Source organism: Parasteatoda tepidariorum, chromosome 10 (genome assembly GCF_982258835.1).
Source record: "Parasteatoda tepidariorum strain Cologne lab strain chromosome 10, Ptep-v5.0, whole genome shotgun sequence".
Lineage (NCBI taxonomy): Eukaryota > Metazoa > Arthropoda > Arachnida > Araneae > Theridiidae > Parasteatoda > Parasteatoda tepidariorum.
Genome location: NC_141764.1, coordinates 58,753,383 through 58,772,405, shown reverse-complemented (window position 1 = coordinate 58,772,405; position 19,023 = coordinate 58,753,383). Strand labels below are relative to the sequence as shown.

The 19,023-nt window shown below is 27.5% G+C and overlaps 1 protein-coding gene across 7 annotated transcripts in view; it reads left to right on the top strand.

Annotated features, from left to right (window-relative positions):
• The window catches only part of Acf (ATP-dependent chromatin assembly factor large subunit), a 44,267-nt gene that overhangs the window by 9,112 nt on the left and 16,132 nt on the right, over window positions 1–19,023 (top strand). For all 7 annotated transcript variants that reach the window (XM_016072597.4, XM_016072594.4, XM_016072596.4 and 4 more), the window contains 16 exons: window positions 235–306; window positions 2,810–2,911; window positions 3,000–3,087; window positions 6,078–6,249; window positions 6,332–6,522; window positions 6,608–6,703; window positions 7,134–7,272; window positions 10,371–10,508; window positions 10,937–11,011; window positions 11,955–12,158; window positions 12,382–12,541; window positions 12,676–12,723; window positions 13,715–14,729; window positions 17,520–17,611; window positions 18,433–18,572; window positions 18,799–18,864. In XM_016072597.4, coding sequence (XP_015928083.2) covers window positions 235–306; window positions 2,810–2,911; window positions 3,000–3,087; window positions 6,078–6,249; window positions 6,332–6,522; window positions 6,608–6,703; window positions 7,134–7,272; window positions 10,371–10,508; window positions 10,937–11,011; window positions 11,955–12,158; window positions 12,382–12,541; window positions 12,676–12,723; window positions 13,715–14,729; window positions 17,520–17,611; window positions 18,433–18,572; window positions 18,799–18,864 — 2,798 coding nt within the window. The remainder of the gene's footprint in view (window positions 1–234; window positions 307–2,809; window positions 2,912–2,999; window positions 3,088–6,077; window positions 6,250–6,331; window positions 6,523–6,607; window positions 6,704–7,133; window positions 7,273–10,370; window positions 10,509–10,936; window positions 11,012–11,954; window positions 12,159–12,381; window positions 12,542–12,675; window positions 12,724–13,714; window positions 14,730–17,519; window positions 17,612–18,432; window positions 18,573–18,798; window positions 18,865–19,023) is intronic.

Here is a 19,023-nt window from a genome sequence, read left to right as displayed (position 1 = left end):
AATGGCAAATATAGGTTCAACTGTATTTTATTTATACCTAAATAGATTTAATGTCAAGACTTTTTTCATGGCATGTATAGTATTTAGTTGTCTTTTTAGTGAATGTAAAAAAAAAAGACTTCTTGCATGATTTATTTCAAATTTTGTTATATTATCTAATGACAGATCTCTTTAAATGTTACCCTACTTGTTCTAAATGTGTGATTAATAGACTAAACTCTTTATTTTATCCAGGCGTAGCTGTGAAGTGACGCAAGTTATTCTTCCAGAGCGTGCTGTGAAAACTCCATCGAAAGCTGAAAACTCGTAAGTTATAAATCTTTATTTTTTTCTAAGTGGTGGCTGAATATATTTTTTTTGTCAGTATGCTAACTGCTTGATCTAGATTTAAATTTAGTCTTGTACAAGTCATTTTCTGAATTAATCTGGCTTTCCTAATTTCGAATTTAAAGTGATAAAAAGCCTGGCTGAAATGGTGCATTATTAACACTTGTCTAAGCTCTATTATTTAGGGTAGATATAATAATATTCTTAATTTATTATTTAAGAAAATAAAAAATTCTTATAAATATTTAAAGCTGAAAGTTTTGAGTTATTACTGAGTTTTTATGGGAATATCAAATTGTGGGAAAAAGAGAAATGAAATAGTTCGACTGTTAAGAAAAGTTGACAATATTTAAACAGTGTGGCACAAATTTATGCAATCATTGCCGCTGCACGAATTTATATATTACGAATTTATTTGATGATTTTTGATTTATATCACAAATTTATTTGTTTTATTATTGTTATCAGTTATTCATTGAAAAATGAGTCTCAGTCAATGAGTCTTTATTTGAATTCAAATTTTTTTTAATGACTTAGTATTTACTAGAAAGATGTAATTTTTTTTTAAAAATTTTTTTATATGGATTTGAATGATTGTTTTGAATTCTTAGAATCTTGTGTATATGCAATGTACCTGAGTTAGTAGCAGGGTTTGTTGATTTAAATCAGCTTGATTTAAATCACGATTTAAATCACGATTTAAATCATGATTTAAATCAAATGATTTTTTTAAAAAAATCATTGATTTAAATCAAAAAAAATTTTTTAGCTACATATATTGATTTTAAAAGTCAAAAAACAGTGTTTTAAATTTTTGATACTTTTATTATTTTCTTTTCTTAGTATTAAAATTTAGTTTAAATAAATTGCTGCATTAATTAATTTTAGTTAATGAAATTACTTTTTTGGTGTGTGTTAAATTCCAACATATTTGAAATTACATTTTTAAAAATATTTTGATTCTTGAGATTGAAAGTACAGATTAAAGTAAACATTTAATGCTGTCTTAATATAGACTTGCATAGCTGTAGAAAGTAATTAATAAACATGAATATTTTTCAAAAAATAATACAAATAATGTTAATTAAAATTCTACCTTTTGAATGAAAAAGCGTGAATTAAAATCTACATCATATTTTATAGGTGGAAAATATGTATTTCTGAAGCTTGAGGTTATGTTAAAAAGAAATTACCCTAATATGCCAAAAACAGAAGGAAAAAAAAAAGAGGGCTGATGAATTCAAATGTATTTTTCCAAATATATTGTCATTCTTCCCTTTCAAACTCTTTCAAAGTCTATTTGATGCAGTAGGGTTATTAACTGGTATTTTTTCCTCATAATTTGTTTACAGTATCTTTGACATTATCAGATTTTCTGTAATGAAATTTTGTGAAAAAAAATTCCAATGAGTAGATAGATTTTCTAACTTTTTTTTTAAGCTTAACTTATCCATTTTGATATAGAATTAAAAATGAATATTTTAATATAAAAATATATAGATTAAATGAGGCCTTAAGTGCCCAAGGCACGTAGAGGATAAGTAAGTAAGTAAGTATATAGATTAAATATTTATTTATTATTTGATGAATGACTACATTTATAAACACAGTCTGCTACATTTATTTTGTCATTTTAAAAATCAAGAGGAAAAAAAAGAAATCACAATTTTAAATTAAAGTTATGGTTTGCTAACTGAAACTTTGTTTTAATAGTTAAAGTGCAGGGGTCTATCCAAGCCAAATTTACAACCATTTAACGGTACCTTTACAAATTCAACTTTAGGAAAAATGATAGAATAATCACACATAATACTTTTTCTTAAAATTTTATTTTTGTGTCTCGTAAGAAACGATAATTTTCGCAAAATAGGTACCTCTCAGAAAGACCCAGACAGACCTCTGAAGTATTCTTTAAATTCTCTTTTTAATCTAGTCTTTAAATTTTAATCATGCATTTCTTTTAAAACAGTTGCTATGCATTCAAAGCCATGTATTATAATGAAAAATTATTTTAGTTAGAGCTTCTAAAATATTGTTACAATATAGTTTTAATATTAAGTTAATTTGATTAAACATTTCTAATTTTTTTTAATCATAAATTAAAGTTCTTACAGTGTATTTGAATAAAAATCAAAAAAATCTGATTTAAATCAAAAAAATCCGATTTAAATCAAAAAAATCTGATTCTTTTGATTTTTTTAAAAAAAAATCAAAAAAATCACGAACCTTGGTTAGTAGCGAGCGAAGTGAGCTTGGTTTGCGAAGCAATTTTTCGGGGGTTGGCGAGCGTTAGCAAGCAGGGGGCGCAGCCCACTAGTTGTACCTATTCATTCCCAGTGATATCTAATTGTAGTAAGAAAGGTTAAAGTAGAAGAAAAGTTTATTCTCTGTTCCCTGATCTTCATTTTGCTTTGTGTTATTCATATAACTACAATATTAAAAATCCAAATTTTTATTTGAAAATTTTTTATTTTTATTTTAGTAAACCTCGTAAGCAAAAAGATATTGCTCCTTCTAAGATTAAATATGAGGTTGTTGATTATGGCTCAGGAAGAACTTCTGTCGTCAAAGCTGATAATTTAAGGTAGGTATAGAAATGTTTTTATTTATTTAAATTAATTCTGTTTTAAATGTGTAAAAAGCACATTTTTGAATCCTGCATATTTTTTCAGTCGACCTAAAGGGACTTTCACCAAACCCAAGAATAAATTATACCTGAAGCAGCAGACTCAACCCAAAGATGGCTCTTGGAAAGTAAAGGTAAAACTTTTTCTCTTTTATTCTGGAATTTTTAATACATTCAATTCTATATGTAGCAGTTTTGCATCACATCAGCAAATGGTTAATGTTTCAGCCAATGGTTAATGGTTCACATTCTATATGTAGCAGTTTTACATCACATCAGCCGATGCTAATGTGTTCATATTTTGTATCAATGTCCAACTCGAAGATTGTTTCTCCAGCGAATTTAGTGATTTTACTGTGCTCTTGAAACTGGGTCCATTCATATTTCCAGGTCCCTTTTTACTAAGAGCAGAACCCTATTTGAAATATGAATTTTCTACCTCTTTAAAGAAAAGCAATGGTGTAATTTGATACTTAGTATTTTAATTTCCTTCCTTAGTTATAAATAAAAAATTTTAATATATATATCTGTTGCCGTCAGAATCTAAAGTTTTTTAAATGTTAGGTTTTGCCGGTAAAACCTGACCTTTATGAAATTGGCTTAAACTTTAATGTGATCAAACATAAGAAATACGAAGCAACTTTAATATGTCCTAGGCTTAACTAGTGAAACCTAAAATTTTAGTAATTTTACTATTTTTGAAATTTTACAGTAATATGCAAAGTTGTTTGAAATTTTGCATGCATTATGCATCCTTGAGGACACTTCGTAACTTATTTTTCTCTGCCCCTCAACAATTTTCGGTGTATTTAATTTCAAGAGATTTTATGATCGAAATACTCATCACCATTTGCACTATTGAAGGGGAACATTATTACTATTCCTATTATACACTTAAAAGTTTCTCTTCTTACAGGATGGAAGAACAGCAAAACTCATTATGTTACTTTTCAATCATCCCATTTTGAAGAGATCACATAATTAGAAAAATTAGAAAATCATCACTGTCTTTTTTAATAAATTCACTAGTTTCTGTATATAAACAATTTTAGCAAATTATTCAGAACAAGAACAAAAAAACAGTTATAATATTTGGTTTTATTAACTGTTAATCTGGTAGATAAAGAGACTCCAATTTTAGCATAAGCTATTTAAATAGATTTTCAAAGGTTAGGGTATTATGATTGTAAATTAGAAACAATATATAATTAATTGCTACACTTTTGAAAGTTTGTTCGAACTAATAGGCCAAGGGGTTTCCGAACTTCTGATAGGAAAATCAAAAGTGAAATAGCTATTTTGGGATTAAAGAAAAGACAAATTAAAGCTGTTTTATCGAAAATAGGCATAACTAATCTAACCAAATACAATGCAGAGATGATTGTGCCAGATTTTTTGCTAACTACGATTCAGAAGTTTCCGGTTATCCAAGGTCCAGAAGTTTCAAGAAATCATCGATCACATTTATGCATAAAAATTCTTGTATATTTTATTTAAAAATGTTAGAACTGGAATTTATACTTGGTATCTTTTTCATTTGTAAATATTTTTTTTCTGGTAGAATAATAAATGTGATCAGAGATAAAAGTAAACTTATAAATAATTATTCATTTAAATTATGCGGTATTATATAATTTCTTTAGAATTTCATGTTTTGAAAATATCAATGATTTAAATTTATAAAGACATTAATTTTTTGAAGGGCATCATTAATGATTTTACTTAAGAAATTTTCAGGATTTTTGAGTTGGGCTCACAAACACCTGACAATGAAAATAGTCTATTTGAATAATTCGGTAAAAGATGCAAACTCCTTAAGACATAACAAAAGTATAGCAAGTATGTAATGGAATGCATTTTTATGTTAATGTTTTAGCTGTTATATCTACTGAGAAAAGGGTTAGAGAATTAAACAGAAGTTTAAGAAATAAGTGGAGTAAAAAGCACTCAGCTTAATATTTTATATCAGCATATTACCAAGCTTTAGATTTTTGAAATTTTTGTTTTAGAGATATATTTTTAAAATTTTTACAGTTCAATGATTTTTAAGCGGCTATAAATTAACTTTAAGTGTAGAGCCCCTAATCAATTGTATTGAAATTAATTTTCTGGCTGCTTTTCTTTCATGTTAACCCATTTTTAGGGGGAGGGACCCACAACTTATTGTTCAGGAAATGTTGCGATTATTGCTCATAGTTAAAAAGAACTATTTGACCTATTGAGATAAGCTTTGTATTCTTCTGTTTAGCTATTAAGGGCATTTAATGAAATGCAAAATGTTCAGGAAATGTTAGGATTATTGCTCATAGGTAAAAATAACTATTTGACCTATTGAGATAAGCTTTGTATTCTTCTGTTTAGCAATTAAGGGCATTTAATGAAATGCAAAATGTTCAGGAAATGTTGGGATTATTGCTCATAGTTAAAAAGAACTATTTGACTTATTGAGATAAGGTTTGTATTCTTCTGTTTAGCTATTAAGGACATTTAATGAAATGCAAAATGTTCAGGAAATGTTGGGATTATTGCTCATAGTTTAAAAGAACTATTTGACCTATTGAGATAAGCTTTGTATTCTTCTGTTTAGCTATTAAGGGCATTTAATGAAATGCAAAATGTTCAGGAAATGTTAGGATTATTGCTCATAGGTAAAAATAACTATTTGACCTATTGAGATAAGCTTTGTATTCTTCTGTTTAGCTATTAAGGGCATTTAATGAAATGCAAAATGTTCAGGAAATGTTGGGATTATTGCTCATAGTTAAAAAGAACTATTTGACTTATTGAGATAAGGTTTGTATTCTTCTGTTTAGCTATTAAGGACATTTAATGAAATGCAAAATGTTCAGGAAATGTTGGGATTATTGCTCATAGGTAAAAAGAACTATTTGACCTATTGAGATAAGCTTTGTATTCTTCTGTTTAGCTATTAAGGGCATTTAATGAAATGCAAAATGTTCAGGAAATGTTGGGATTATTGCTCATAGTTAAAAAGAACGATTTGACCTATTGAGATAAGCTTTGTATTTTTCTGTTTAGCTATTAAGGGCATTTAATGAAATGCAAAATGTATTTTCTATTTTTAAAGCTGTTTATAAAATCTAATTTTTTTGTTATAAATTAGGATGCTGTAATGGCTAAGCAAGAGATAGAGGAGTTCAATTTCGAAGAAGTTCATTGCGGTCCTCTACCCAGTTATGTTAAAGAAAAATTAGTTCCAACTCCAAAAAAATCTCAACCAGTTCAAGAGAAGTCTCTTAAAGGTTCTGCAAAGAAAGCTGTCAATGATCAAACTGGTAAAGGAGTTTTTTTAAAAAATCTTTAATTGTTAAAAAAGAAAGATATATATATATATATATATTTATTTCGGAATTTCAGGTAAGAAAACTGTACAAGGCAAATTAAATTTCAAGAAAGAGTCCGTTGAGGAGAAAAATAAAAACGTTCAAAAAGAAGCTCTGCTAGAAAAACAAAGAATTGCTGAGGAAAAGGAACGGCAAAAAAAGAGAGACCTTATTAAGAAACAAATCGAGGAAGAAAAAGAGAAACAAAGAACTGAAAAGATAAATGTGAGATATGATTTAATTGTAATTGCTTGATTTTTGAAGAATGGAACTGGTAATTTTATGCCTAAATGTTTTATTGAAATTGTAGGAACGACTCAAAAAGAAAGAAGAAAAGCGTATAATGGCTGAATATCTAAATTCTTGGAAAAAACCCAGAGATGATTTGGAATGTGATGACTTAAAAGTAAGTACTATCTATTTTAATCAGGGTTGGCAAGTTTTTGACACATGACCGTTTTTACCGGTTTATACCATGGTTTTTACCGTCATGTCAAAAACGTCAAACTGTCAAAAACCCATAGTTTTGATAAAACTGTATTTTAATTTGAGTTTAACTGCTTATGATTTAAGATTAATTCATTTTGGGGCAATAAAATTAGAAAAAAAGTTGTCAAAAGATATTTAAGAGCAGAGTTTTGCATTTTCTTAACATGATTATATCAAATCATACTATTTGAAGTAAAATATTAGGATACTAAACAAAATTTTCAACATTTCCAAGCATCATTTTGTTTGGCATATTACATTACTGAAGAATGTCTGAATGGTTCTGCAAAAAGCTGTACTGTAAAACTTGAAACATTTTTTAATCTATCAATATTTAAATTTATTAGGATTTACCAGTGCCAATGCCTGTTGATTGTGGTATTCCTCAGAAATGTGTTGGAGATTCATTAATGATTCTTGAATTTTTATCTACCTTTGAAAAACAGATATCTGTAAAAGATGTGTTTCCTCAAGGCTGTACAATAGGTAAGCAAATTTTAAAAAAACTAATTATATATACAATCATTTTTATCTCATTTTGTTTTTATTGAAATTGCTTATGAATTTGATACATGTATATATTTTTAATTAGCTGTGAATTTGTGCCCAATATGCCTGGAAAATTTGTAATTTAAGTTGTATGTATGTTGATGCATATTTAAGGTGTGCAGATAATATGTATGTAGAGCTTGATCATATGTGGTGCAGAATAATATATAATGCACTAAAAAAAAGGATTCATAATAAAAAAAAAAAAAAAGAACACCCTGCTTAACCCTAATAATTTAACTTGTACTAGGGCTAAAACTTAATAGTTTGCGAATGTGATGTTAAATATGATCAGGGGTCTGTTTAGAAGAAATTTGGGTCCGTTAACGGACCCTTCACAAAATATCTTCATAAAAACAGACCCTTCACAAAATATTTTAACTTAAAAACGGACCCTTCACAAAATGATTTTTCTTTTAATCGGACCCTTCACAAATTTGTTTATCTTCATTATTATTTTGTTAATCGAATAAACCCTTTCCAGGGCAGAAAACGAGAAAGATGGATGTAAACCAATTAAGTTTTGTCTTCGGCAGACGATTCTTCCATTATTCGTCCGAAATGAATATTCTGCTTTCAGCAGTATAGGCTAAATACCAAACATTTGTATGTTGCATCTCTAATTTAGAAGCAGCAATTGTTGTTTATTTTTTAAAAGTTAATTTTTTTAATTATAATTTTACAGTGTTGAGCATAATCTTGTATGTCTTTACAATTTAAAAACTCCTTGAAAAATTTTTTTTTGTTGCAATAACGGACCCTATTTGTACAAATTCATAAAAGCGGACCCTGGTTGAAAGAATGTGAGTAATTTTTTCACAATTTCACGAAAAACGGACCTTTCACAAAATGTCTGGACAGACCCCTGATGATTATTAATCATTGCATAAAATTTTATCAGAATATCTTGAATTTTAAATGTATGATTTAAAATTATTTTTCTCAGGAGCTACTTGACCGATTTTGTATTTTGCCATATAGAACTACATTATTTAGAAGCATGTAAAAATGTGTATGTTTAACAATTAAAATTTTTTTATAGGATTATCTGGAATAATGATTTTTTTTTTAATTTAAATTTTTTTTTGATCTTTTTAAAATTAGTTTTCATAAGAGCTATTTTACCAAAATTGTTTGTGTTTTGCCATGTAAAATTTATTCTTCAAAAGTATCTGAAAATTTGTATATTTTACAGTTGAAAATTTTATTTTCTTGGTTATTAATTAATAAAATAATAAATCCAGTAAAAATTATTTTTTTCATTGAATTGTCTTTGGATAAACGAATTTTGTAAGCAAAAAGTTTTCCATTCACTTAAAAATTTTTAAGAGGTCCGCTGAAACACTATGCTAAATGTATGTAACATCTGATGTATTTGACATCTGTATTTAATGTATTTAACATCTGAACATACTATTAGGACCATATTTTAAGGGTTGTATCTACCTCCCCCCCCATATTTTGTAAGCCAGAAATCCAAATCTGTCAAAAACAAGGTATGTTTTTCAGAGAGAATATGTTTTGCATCTGAATTAATAACTTTAAATTTCATCTGTACTAATTAATTGGCATATTTGAGAACTCCCCTTAACAGAGAAAACCTGGAATTAGCAGTGTTTTTTTTTTAAATTCTAAAAAGCAGAGAATAGACAGGGAAAATTGAATTTTTTTTCTTTCTTTTTACAAAAACCTGAAAATTCTTACATTATACCTGAAAATTAGCCATTCTTGGAATTCTCAGCAACAGTAATCAGTTATTTAGATTTGATATTCAAATAATTCTGACACCTATTTCAATTATTTATTGTTAAAATTTCTCATTTTAGATTAACATTTCCATGTTTTCAGCCTTATTCAATGATATTTGTTTCTCTCTCAAAATCTACTGTTTGGCGTAACAAATTAAAAAAGTCAGTTTTCTAGTGAAAAATTGCATGGTATAGATAAAATCTGATCTGAATTTTCATTAAAAATGTTCTGAAATATCTTGAAAACTAAGGGAATTTATATCTGAAAATAATTGGGAACCATGATTTAGTCCTAGTACGTGATGATCTATCTGATTCTATCAAAAGTTATCAAGAGTTTTTTATTGTTTTTTTTATTTTGCGCACTGTACTATAATATATTTTGTCAAACAAATAATTCATATAGGTTAATGTTACTTTAGTCTAATTTAGTTAAAATTTATTATGGAATTTAAGAGCAAAAACAAGTCATTTCTTGCTAGTTCAGATTCTATATACAATACAGAACCCGTTATCCGGAAATCAGAAAACCGGAAAACCAAAAAACCGGAACGAAATTCAATAAATTTTCCCGCCATTTTTTTTATTTTTTAAAAAATGTGTTTTTCCTCATAAGATATCAGAATTTTTCGTTCTTTTTTGAAAGATGTTTACCTTACCATCATTTTGAAAATAATCATTAGAGTATTACTTCATCGTTTTTTCTTCTTTTTAAGATTATTTCCAAAAATTAATTTTTTTTAGTTGGGTTTAACAATAAAAAAAAAAAAAAAAGGTTTTTTGTTGCGATTCAGAAAACCAGAAAAATCAGTCATCCGGAATAGCGATGGTCCCGATCGTTCCGGATAATCGGTTCCCTACTGTATTACCAAAACTTAACATTGCAGTTATTTCTAATTATTGAGTGTTGGTAGATGGCTTTGTATTGACACCATTTAGCACTTGATGTAATTGTCACTTTAGAACCGTTATGATAATTGTGTTCAGATCTTATAAACTTTTTACCAAGTTTTATTATTAAAACTTTTTTATTATTAATTGCATTTTTGCAGTTACTCTTGTGACCTTAATAGTAAGAGCTATGTTACTTAATGATGGGCTATGTTTCTTGACACTAATTTTGAAATATGAGTTGATGATAATAATTTAAGTTTTGTAATAATAATTTAAGTTTTTTGAAGCATAACTTTAAATGTTGAAAAATAATAATACAAGTTTAAGCAAATGATATATGCTGCTTTTTATAAACTTTTATCAAAAATGCTTATTTTAATGCTTTTGTTTCAGAACACATAGAGAAAGCCCTTACAGAAACAGACATTCAAGGTGTTTTCAACGATTTGTTGCAACTTTTCCTTACTGCTATTTTTAAGTATCAAGAAGCTGATGATGATGTAATTGATTTTAAGGAAAAAGTATTTCAAGGTACTTTTGAAATGTATTTTATTTTTACTTATTGAGGTTTTTACCATAATATTTTTATTGTCAACTTTTATATAAAGATAAGTTAAGTATTAGTAAGTTTGAGTAAACAAGCCCTAAAAGTTATCACCGTTTGTTTTTGTGCCAGACATAGCCTTTGGCATTCAAATTACTTAGCTAAATATATTTAACATTAATAATTATACTTCTTAAATATAAAATGTCAACAGTTTTAAAGAAAGGTTTATTTCCTGTGGTTTTTCCTAAAAGGGGCAAAATCTTAGTCAACCCTGCTAGAATCTTTTTAAATTATAAGAAGATATTCACAGTGAAGTCGGTGTTAGAATTTCATTGAATATCTATAATATGTTTCTTGCATTACTTTAATAGCTGTTACATAATTCTAATTTTATGTTTTGCAAATTTTTAAGGTTTAGACAATTTGACTTTGGATAAAGCAGCTGAAGTAGGATCTATCGTAATGAATTGGCCGCAAAAACAGCAAGGTGAGTTATGATTTTGTATCTATTTGTTTTTACTAAACATTTATGAAGTTTGCTACTTAATGTGTTGGATCTAAACATATTTTCTGAGGCAGCGAAATCACGAAATCAAAAAGTCTGTCCATTTGCATTGGTTTCAGGTTGTAAGTTTTCTGCAAATTTACAAGAACCAATTTCATGTCCTATACAGGGCGGAAATCGTGTTTCATCTTCAATAAGTCGTAAAGTAGATTTTTTTTTCATGTCATTCTTTTCTTTTGTTGGTCTGTGAATGCAAATCTAGGAGGTGTTGTAATATTTTCCTCTGAAACTGATTTTACACAGCCTCACGCTTATGTATTAAAAATCAGTAATTGAATTTGTCTTGATAGTTGTCAGCAGTTCGTTTCTTCCATAATATTTTGTCCTAGCTATCTGGTTTCCTGGATTGCTTGAGTATCAATATCATAGTTGGCTATTACATTATTCAGTCCTCAACCTTTAAACTGGGTGCAATATTTCAAGTGCCGATTCTGAATTCTTTTTCAATACCAAATTGGTTGGGTAAAGACAAGCCAGTTTTTGCACCTGGAAGTTTGAGCTAAGAGTTTTTTTTTTACAAGTGGAATAGTTCTTACCACACCAGACTTGTTAATGTATTGCAAATTAATTTAATAATATAATTTAATTCATTTTTAGGTAATACATATATAGTATTTAAGTTTTTTTAAAAAAATGAAAGAGTTTCCAAAAGATGTCCGATAGCGATAATGACACTCTTAAACAATATATTTGTTCCCCAAATATTGCAACTAAGTTTTACTGCATTTCTTTATTTTTGTGTAAAGCACTTACTAGATTTGATGATAACTATAAATTAGTAATTTATTTAAGCTGAAACATATTTGTTCTTAAGTACATTTTTCTTAATTACTTTTATCATCTAATTGGTGTCCATTGAATTCAGGTACTCATTTGAGAAATATACCTCTTGATTCATTTTCCATCACTGAAATTTTGAGGTTACACATCCTTTCCTCTGGTGGAAAACCACGTGTCAATTGGCAAGGCATTGTTGGCAGAAGTGAAGATCCAGGATTATTCTTTAAAGTCGAAGAAACTGAGTTACTAAAGAAATTAGAATCATCTAGTGTATTTGATTTAGATTGTGGTAAGCCTCTTTAAGCTTTTGGTTTCAATTAATTAATTTTGTTTAATGGTTATGTGTACATTTTTTTTTCTCTTATCATTTATGCCTCTTATTTTAGCATGTTGTGGTTTAGGACAATTATTCAAAACTTTATTTAAGTTTCCAAATTTTGTAATAGTACCCTGAAAGTGGAATGATACATGTATCACTTGTTTCTGAAATTCATATTTTTTTTATATTATAGAAGAGAAATGCAAGATTATAAATTTATTAATGAACCAGCTTTTGTGTACTGATGTACTTAAATATGCTATTGATGAAAATGCAGACAAAACAAGACCACTTAGACATCAGTTGAAACAACTTCGTTGGGCTTATTCTCGCAAGGAAAAAGATGTCTCTAGGTAAGCTTTCACATTGTTGCATTTTTGTTAATAAAGTATTCAAATTGTGATGGTTATGTTTATATGTTTTAAATAACTTTTAAAGCTTTTTTTTTGATGAGTAATTTCTCTTATTTAAAAAAATTTTTTTCCAGTAAGAAGAAACCACAAATTAAAGAAATCAAAGAAGGTGAAAGTGAAGAGTAAGTTTCAAAATATTTTTATTATTATATCTCATTTACATTAGGTTATTTGAAGTTTCTTAATTCATGTTTAGTAGTGAAATGTACAGCAAAGGTTTAAATTTTGTGAATTTCAGCCTAAAAGTAATTTAACAAATAATCCTTATAATTACTAAAACTTATGGAGAAAAATAGATCAATAACTTTTTAATTGTTATGCAACAGTATTCAAATTTTATCTTTCTGTTTGTTTAAATTAACATATTCCTGAAAGTTTTTAGCAACAAATTAAAAAAATATTTTAAATGTTATTCACAATGTTTACAATAGCTTTAAAAAATTTTTATAAACCTCTTATTTATATTATTCTCCAACTTATCTTTCCAGTGTTATGAATTTTTATTTTCTTGAACCGCACAGAGAATTGACTATTAGTCTTTTTGGAAAGGTGAAAAATAGGATTATCAGTTACAGGGATGAACATAAATTTGGTGTTCGGTTTTTCAATTTTCCCTCTATTACGTTATGTTCTCTTCAGCAGAATTGCAGAAAGTATTCAAGTGGCCTAGAAAAGATAGTTTTATCAATCAGGAAAAAACATGGATATGTCAGAAAATTTAACTAAAATACCTGAAAATAAATTAGTTTTAGGTACCTATTAGTACTTCTGACATTTTTTCTGAAAAAATTAGTCCTGTTATATTTTAAAAAAATGTATATTTTCAATTCTATGTAAGCATTTTAGAATGATAACATATAAGAATGAGGCATAACTAAATAATAGTCATAAAATTTATTCAGACAGTTAAAAAATATCCAGAAATTATTTTTTATGATTCACTGGGGATTTTGAATAAGGAGAAGTAGCTAATATAAGCTTTGTTTAAAATCTCATTTTGTTTTCCTTATAAATTTATGTATTCTTAAGTATTTAATTTATTGTAATTTAACTCTTGCATGTTATTAGCAGCCACCATGATTGTAGCTTAACTTGGATTTTTATGTATTTTAGGCCACAAGAAGTAACTCCTGTTCCTGTCGAAGAAGAGGAAAAAGAGAATACTGATAATTTGTCACCTGAAGAAAAGGCTGAACTTGAAGAGAAGAAGGCTAAAGAGGCAGCTAAACAAAAAGCTGAATTTCAGCGCAAAGAAAGAGAAATTGAGCAACAGATTCGTAAGCTCCAGTCTTCTTTCAATGTGGCTCCTCTTGGGCGAGATCGGGCATATCGCAGATACTGGGTATTCCAAACTGTGCCTGGTATCTTTGTTGAAGATGATGATGATTTCAAAGGCTCCTGCCTTCCAAAATTAACAATTCAAAACCCGTATCCAAATACAAACAATACAAAATCTGAAACATCAACAAATAGCATAAAAAAATATCTTCAAAATATTGAAACTAAAAGTGCAAGTAGTGACAAAGAAAATGAAATTCTGAGGGAGATAGCTATTGTGCAGAGTGAGTTTCCGTTCCCGACCAAAAATAGGAAACTTACAGATTTAAATCCTCGAGTGGATTTAAAGAAAGGGGCTACCAATGATATCATGACTGTCACTGAAGATGAAGGCTGTTTGTTGTGTAAAAATAAGGTTGATGTTCAAGGTGACATCAATTGGTATTGTCCACATTCAAAGAACAATTTACCTACAGATCAATGTAGTGCTAATATAGACACTTGTCCCGTTCACAACACTAATGCTCCTCGCATGAAATGGGCATTTTTTTATAAAGAGGAAGATATTGATGATTTAATTGGTAGTTTGAACTCTAGAGGGTTTAGAGAAAGATCTTTAAGAGAAGCACTTCTCAGTGAGAAAGAGCATCTAAAAGAAACTATTGCTAAATGCCCATATAACTCTTTTAATAAGATGCTCATTCCTGAGGTCAGGAAATCACAAAGATTACAGTATCAAAAATCTAGCTATGCAGATATGACCCCTCGACAAGCACTAGAATTGACTATTCGTGATATGATACTAGAATTAGAACATAGAATATCTGCTGGTGGACTTGGTTCTCTTAAGGTATTTATTGTGATTAAATACCAATTTTTTTTCTTGTGGCTGTTTCTGTAGCTTGAAAACATAAGTGAAACATTGAACAGCATTGTTCTTTATTTAAATAATTTGGTGGCTTTTGATCTAGAGTAAAATTTGAGATTCTAAAACCAATAATTTTTTTGTTTTATGTTTTTATCTTCTCTCCCCCCAAAAAAGCGTATTATGATTCCTTTAAATTTTAATTATTTTCTCATTTGTGTTGTTAATATTAAGTTGCTGTTTTCTCACTGTGTTTGGCTAGGATTCTATCATGTTGAAATAAGTTTTTTTTAATTTTTTTTAGAGAAATAGTATTTAGTTATAATTTTTTTTAAAATTCTTTTAAGTTTAAAGAAGAGTTTCATTATATATAGACAGAAATTGACCGTTATTGTTAAAAACACTGAAATCTTAAATATATTGAAATGGGAGGAAAATTATTAAATACTTAATTTTTTTATTAATAATGTAATTTAAGGACATTCTCTAAATTAAATATATTTTATAGAATACAATATACTTGTATATTTCAATGCTCACTGTTTAGTAACAGATGTTATTCTATGTTTGCAGAAAACAAATTCTCTCATTAACTTTTTCATATGTTTTTCCATATTTTCTCTTCTCTTCTAACTATTATTTAGTGTTCATTCCTTAAATAATTATGCAGTTATATTAACTGCCATATTAGTAATGTTTGTCAATTTTTCATTTTAAGTTATTTTCAAATATTTAAGTTGTATAAATCGAAACTTAAATATATTAGATACCTTACATGTTGGATAAGTCATTCTAACATTTAGGATAAATCTTAATGTTCTTAAACAACAATTTTGAAAAAACATAATTTTTTTTTTTATTGAAATGATTTTTCTATTGATTCTTTGTAAATTCATATTAAATTTTATGACTATTTCTTTATTGACTTCAGGTTGGTTATTTTATTTAGCACAATATTTTCAAAAATTGATCATTTATTTTTAAAAAAATAATTTGATTTTTTTTTTAAACTCTTTGAAATAAGCTTGAATGATAATTTTAGTTGTTTCACTAATTGGGCTTCAATTAAGATTTAGCTTTCAATTACGATTTTCTAACATCTAAGATTAAAAAAGATTGTATCTAAGACTAATATTAACATTAAGATTTTTTTCACTTAAAGGTAAAAATTGTAGTAGATAAGTAGGGCGCCGATTATCCGAACTGCTCGGGGACCGAACATGGTTCGGATAATTGAAAAGTTGTTTAAAATCCAGTTTAAATGATTATTATTTTTGCACTAACTTTCCTTCACCCTTGTACTAGGCTTAGTACTGGCAGTACTATCTAAAATAGCTCTAGCTTGTTTAAAAGTTTTTTTTTTTTAATTTTTAAATATTTTTTATTTATTTTTTAAATTTTTTTTTCATTTTGCAATAATTTTCATATTTCAGCTTCTAATAATTTTTTTGTCAATTACTGATTTTACCATACTTTTCTTTATTTTCCATTGCAAAAGAAATCCAGCAAAGACTTTTGTTTCAAAGAACATGCTCTTTTTTTAGCAGCCATATATCCCTTATTCCTTTCAAATAAATTAACTGAAACGGATCAGCATCATTTTGACGTTCTAGCCAATTCATCGCAATATCTAATGATTTGCATACTTCTATATGAGAAGGTCCACTGTCTTGAACTTGATTACCTACTTCTTCCTCTTCGCCTGTGGATTTTCATTCAAAATTTCAGCAACTATTTCATCTTCATTTGAAATTTGAAATCCTGTGTCGTTTTCAGTGTCTCAACACCAGTCTTCTATTTCTTCTGCTGTATAACCTTGCATCTTTTCATCCAGAAGATCTACTGGTTCAGAAACTTCAGTTTCGTTTGTTTTCTGATTCCAAGATTTAAGATTCTAAGCACTGTAATCACTAATCATTAACCATAAGTGACGACTATCTATCTCTCAATTGTAGAACTTCAGCACTTATTTATTTATAAACTCCTTTCGCAATCCAAAAATTGTAGACGGTCAAAATGAAGCTCGCATATTTGGAAGATAATTTTCAGTTGAAGAGGGCTAAAGGACTATGTAGGATTAACTGTATAAAAATACATGTATGTACATGTATCATACTACAATCATACATACATACAAAAATGCATGTATCAGAAAGAAAAAAAGGTTGTAAATTAAATATGGTCCTCAGATGTAGTGGGTATTATTTATTCTTCTAAATTAAAGAAGAATTGTCCCTAAGCTGAAATATTCCGGATAATCGGCATTCTACTGTATATTCTAGATATAGCATTTTTTTATTTAACTTTTAAGTTATGTATAAAAATACCGGAATATTTTTTGTAAGATAAAAAAAATAGTTTTTCCAAATGTAATAAAAAGTCATTTAAAAATATAAATGATATATTAAAAGATTATTCCACAGACATGAATTTTATATTCAAATTTTTAAAATAGTTTTCCATTAATACTTACTTTGTTCTAAAATTTTAAGGTAATTAGGGCAAACAAAATAATCTTAATTTTTTTTTTGTTGAGCTATGCATAATATATTTATAATTTAAGGTTTTATGTTTTTTAACTATATCAACTCATTATAAGCAATATAGTTCTGATTTTTTAAATTTTTTTTTCTCTTAAATTACTTGCTTCCTGAATTTGTCCTAAAGTGGTATAAATAATCCATCTTTCTATTCTACTCCCATTAAAGTTTTTCTTTCATGAAACACCCAATTTGTAGTTGCCTAGTTAAGAAATTTTTTTATGTAACTATTTAGATTGAAAGTCCAGAAAGTTGGAGGACTGCTATTGAACAAGGAGCACTTCACCTTCAAATTGATAGAGCCAGCAAGGATAAAGACTGTGATGCGTAAGTAAAATTTTTCTTCTGTAATTTGCTCTGTGTTTTAATTTTATATTAAGTTTGAAATTTCTTTTAATATTCTGTAATTCATTTGTACCAGGTGTCTCAGCATGATATTTAAGTAAATAAATTTAGTAGATATATAAAATTTTTTTGTCCAATTTAACTTTCCCATTATTATATAATTATTGTATCTAACATATTATATCTAATAGTTATATTATATATGTTATTCTATCTAATATTCTTTTCTTATCATTTTGTTATGATATATTCTATCATGCTGAACTTTTTTAACGCAACATGTTTCAGCAAGAGAACTATTTATATTAACTGGTATTAGTTTGTAATTCATTGATAAGTATTATCGTACTGCTTAACCAATTCAGCAGCATTTCACCTTTGTTTAAAAAATGAATAAAAGTGTTCCTTAATTCCATGGAAGGAAAAGTGTCTACCCTTTGTTTACCATGGAAAGAACTACCCTTTTCTTTGTGAGAAAAACAATCTCTATTTTTTCCAAACTATGATTCGTAAAGCTTTCCTTCTAATTTATGTGTTAAGGAATGTCTGTTCGTGACGCAGTTCCTTTACAGCAATATCGATTAATAATACTTATGGGCAGTGTATTATAGTTAAATTAGCATTTCTTTATAGGAAATGTTTTATTCTTTGTTTGTTCTAAAATTTGTGTTTTAGAAACTGAATTTAAAATCAGTAGGTATTTTAATTTGTTTTTCGTAAAGAAAAAAAATATAATTGTTTTTATTATTAGTAATTATTATCTACTGAAATCATCGTAGCTAGAACTTTTGAAAAATTTTCAGGACTGTAAAAGAGGAGATATCTTTAGACATAAAAAATTTTACCTCACCCATTCCATATGAACAAGCTATTAAAGATCTTGCTCAAGCCACACTTCAGCTTTCACAAGGCATTGAAGCAAAGTACTTAAATTCACCACTTGGTAAGCTGTTTCTTTTTATTTAAAATTTTATGTCCTTTTGTTTAATGGTATAAAGTGATTTAAGATTTTTATCAGCATATTTTTTATTGCAAAAAATTGTGTGGTAACTAAGGCTGTAATTTTAAGATTAAAGGTTAAGTTGGTTTAACTATGATTTGCAAATTTATTTCTTACTGTTTGAAATATTTTGTAGTATTGATTGCTTATTTGTTTTCTTTTCCCATAGGGGATAGTGACGATAAAAAGTCAAAGCAAAAAGTATCTGAAGATACTGAATCTCAAAAGAAAAAAAGTATGTAATTTATAATATTTTTGCTGAAAATGATTTTTTATTACTAATCTTATCTAATTGAATAATATCCTTAAGATTATTGTGCAAGTGTTTATTTATTGATTTTTTTTTTTTTTTTTGAAAAAAATTATTAGTCTATTCTAGACTCTCCAGCTTTCT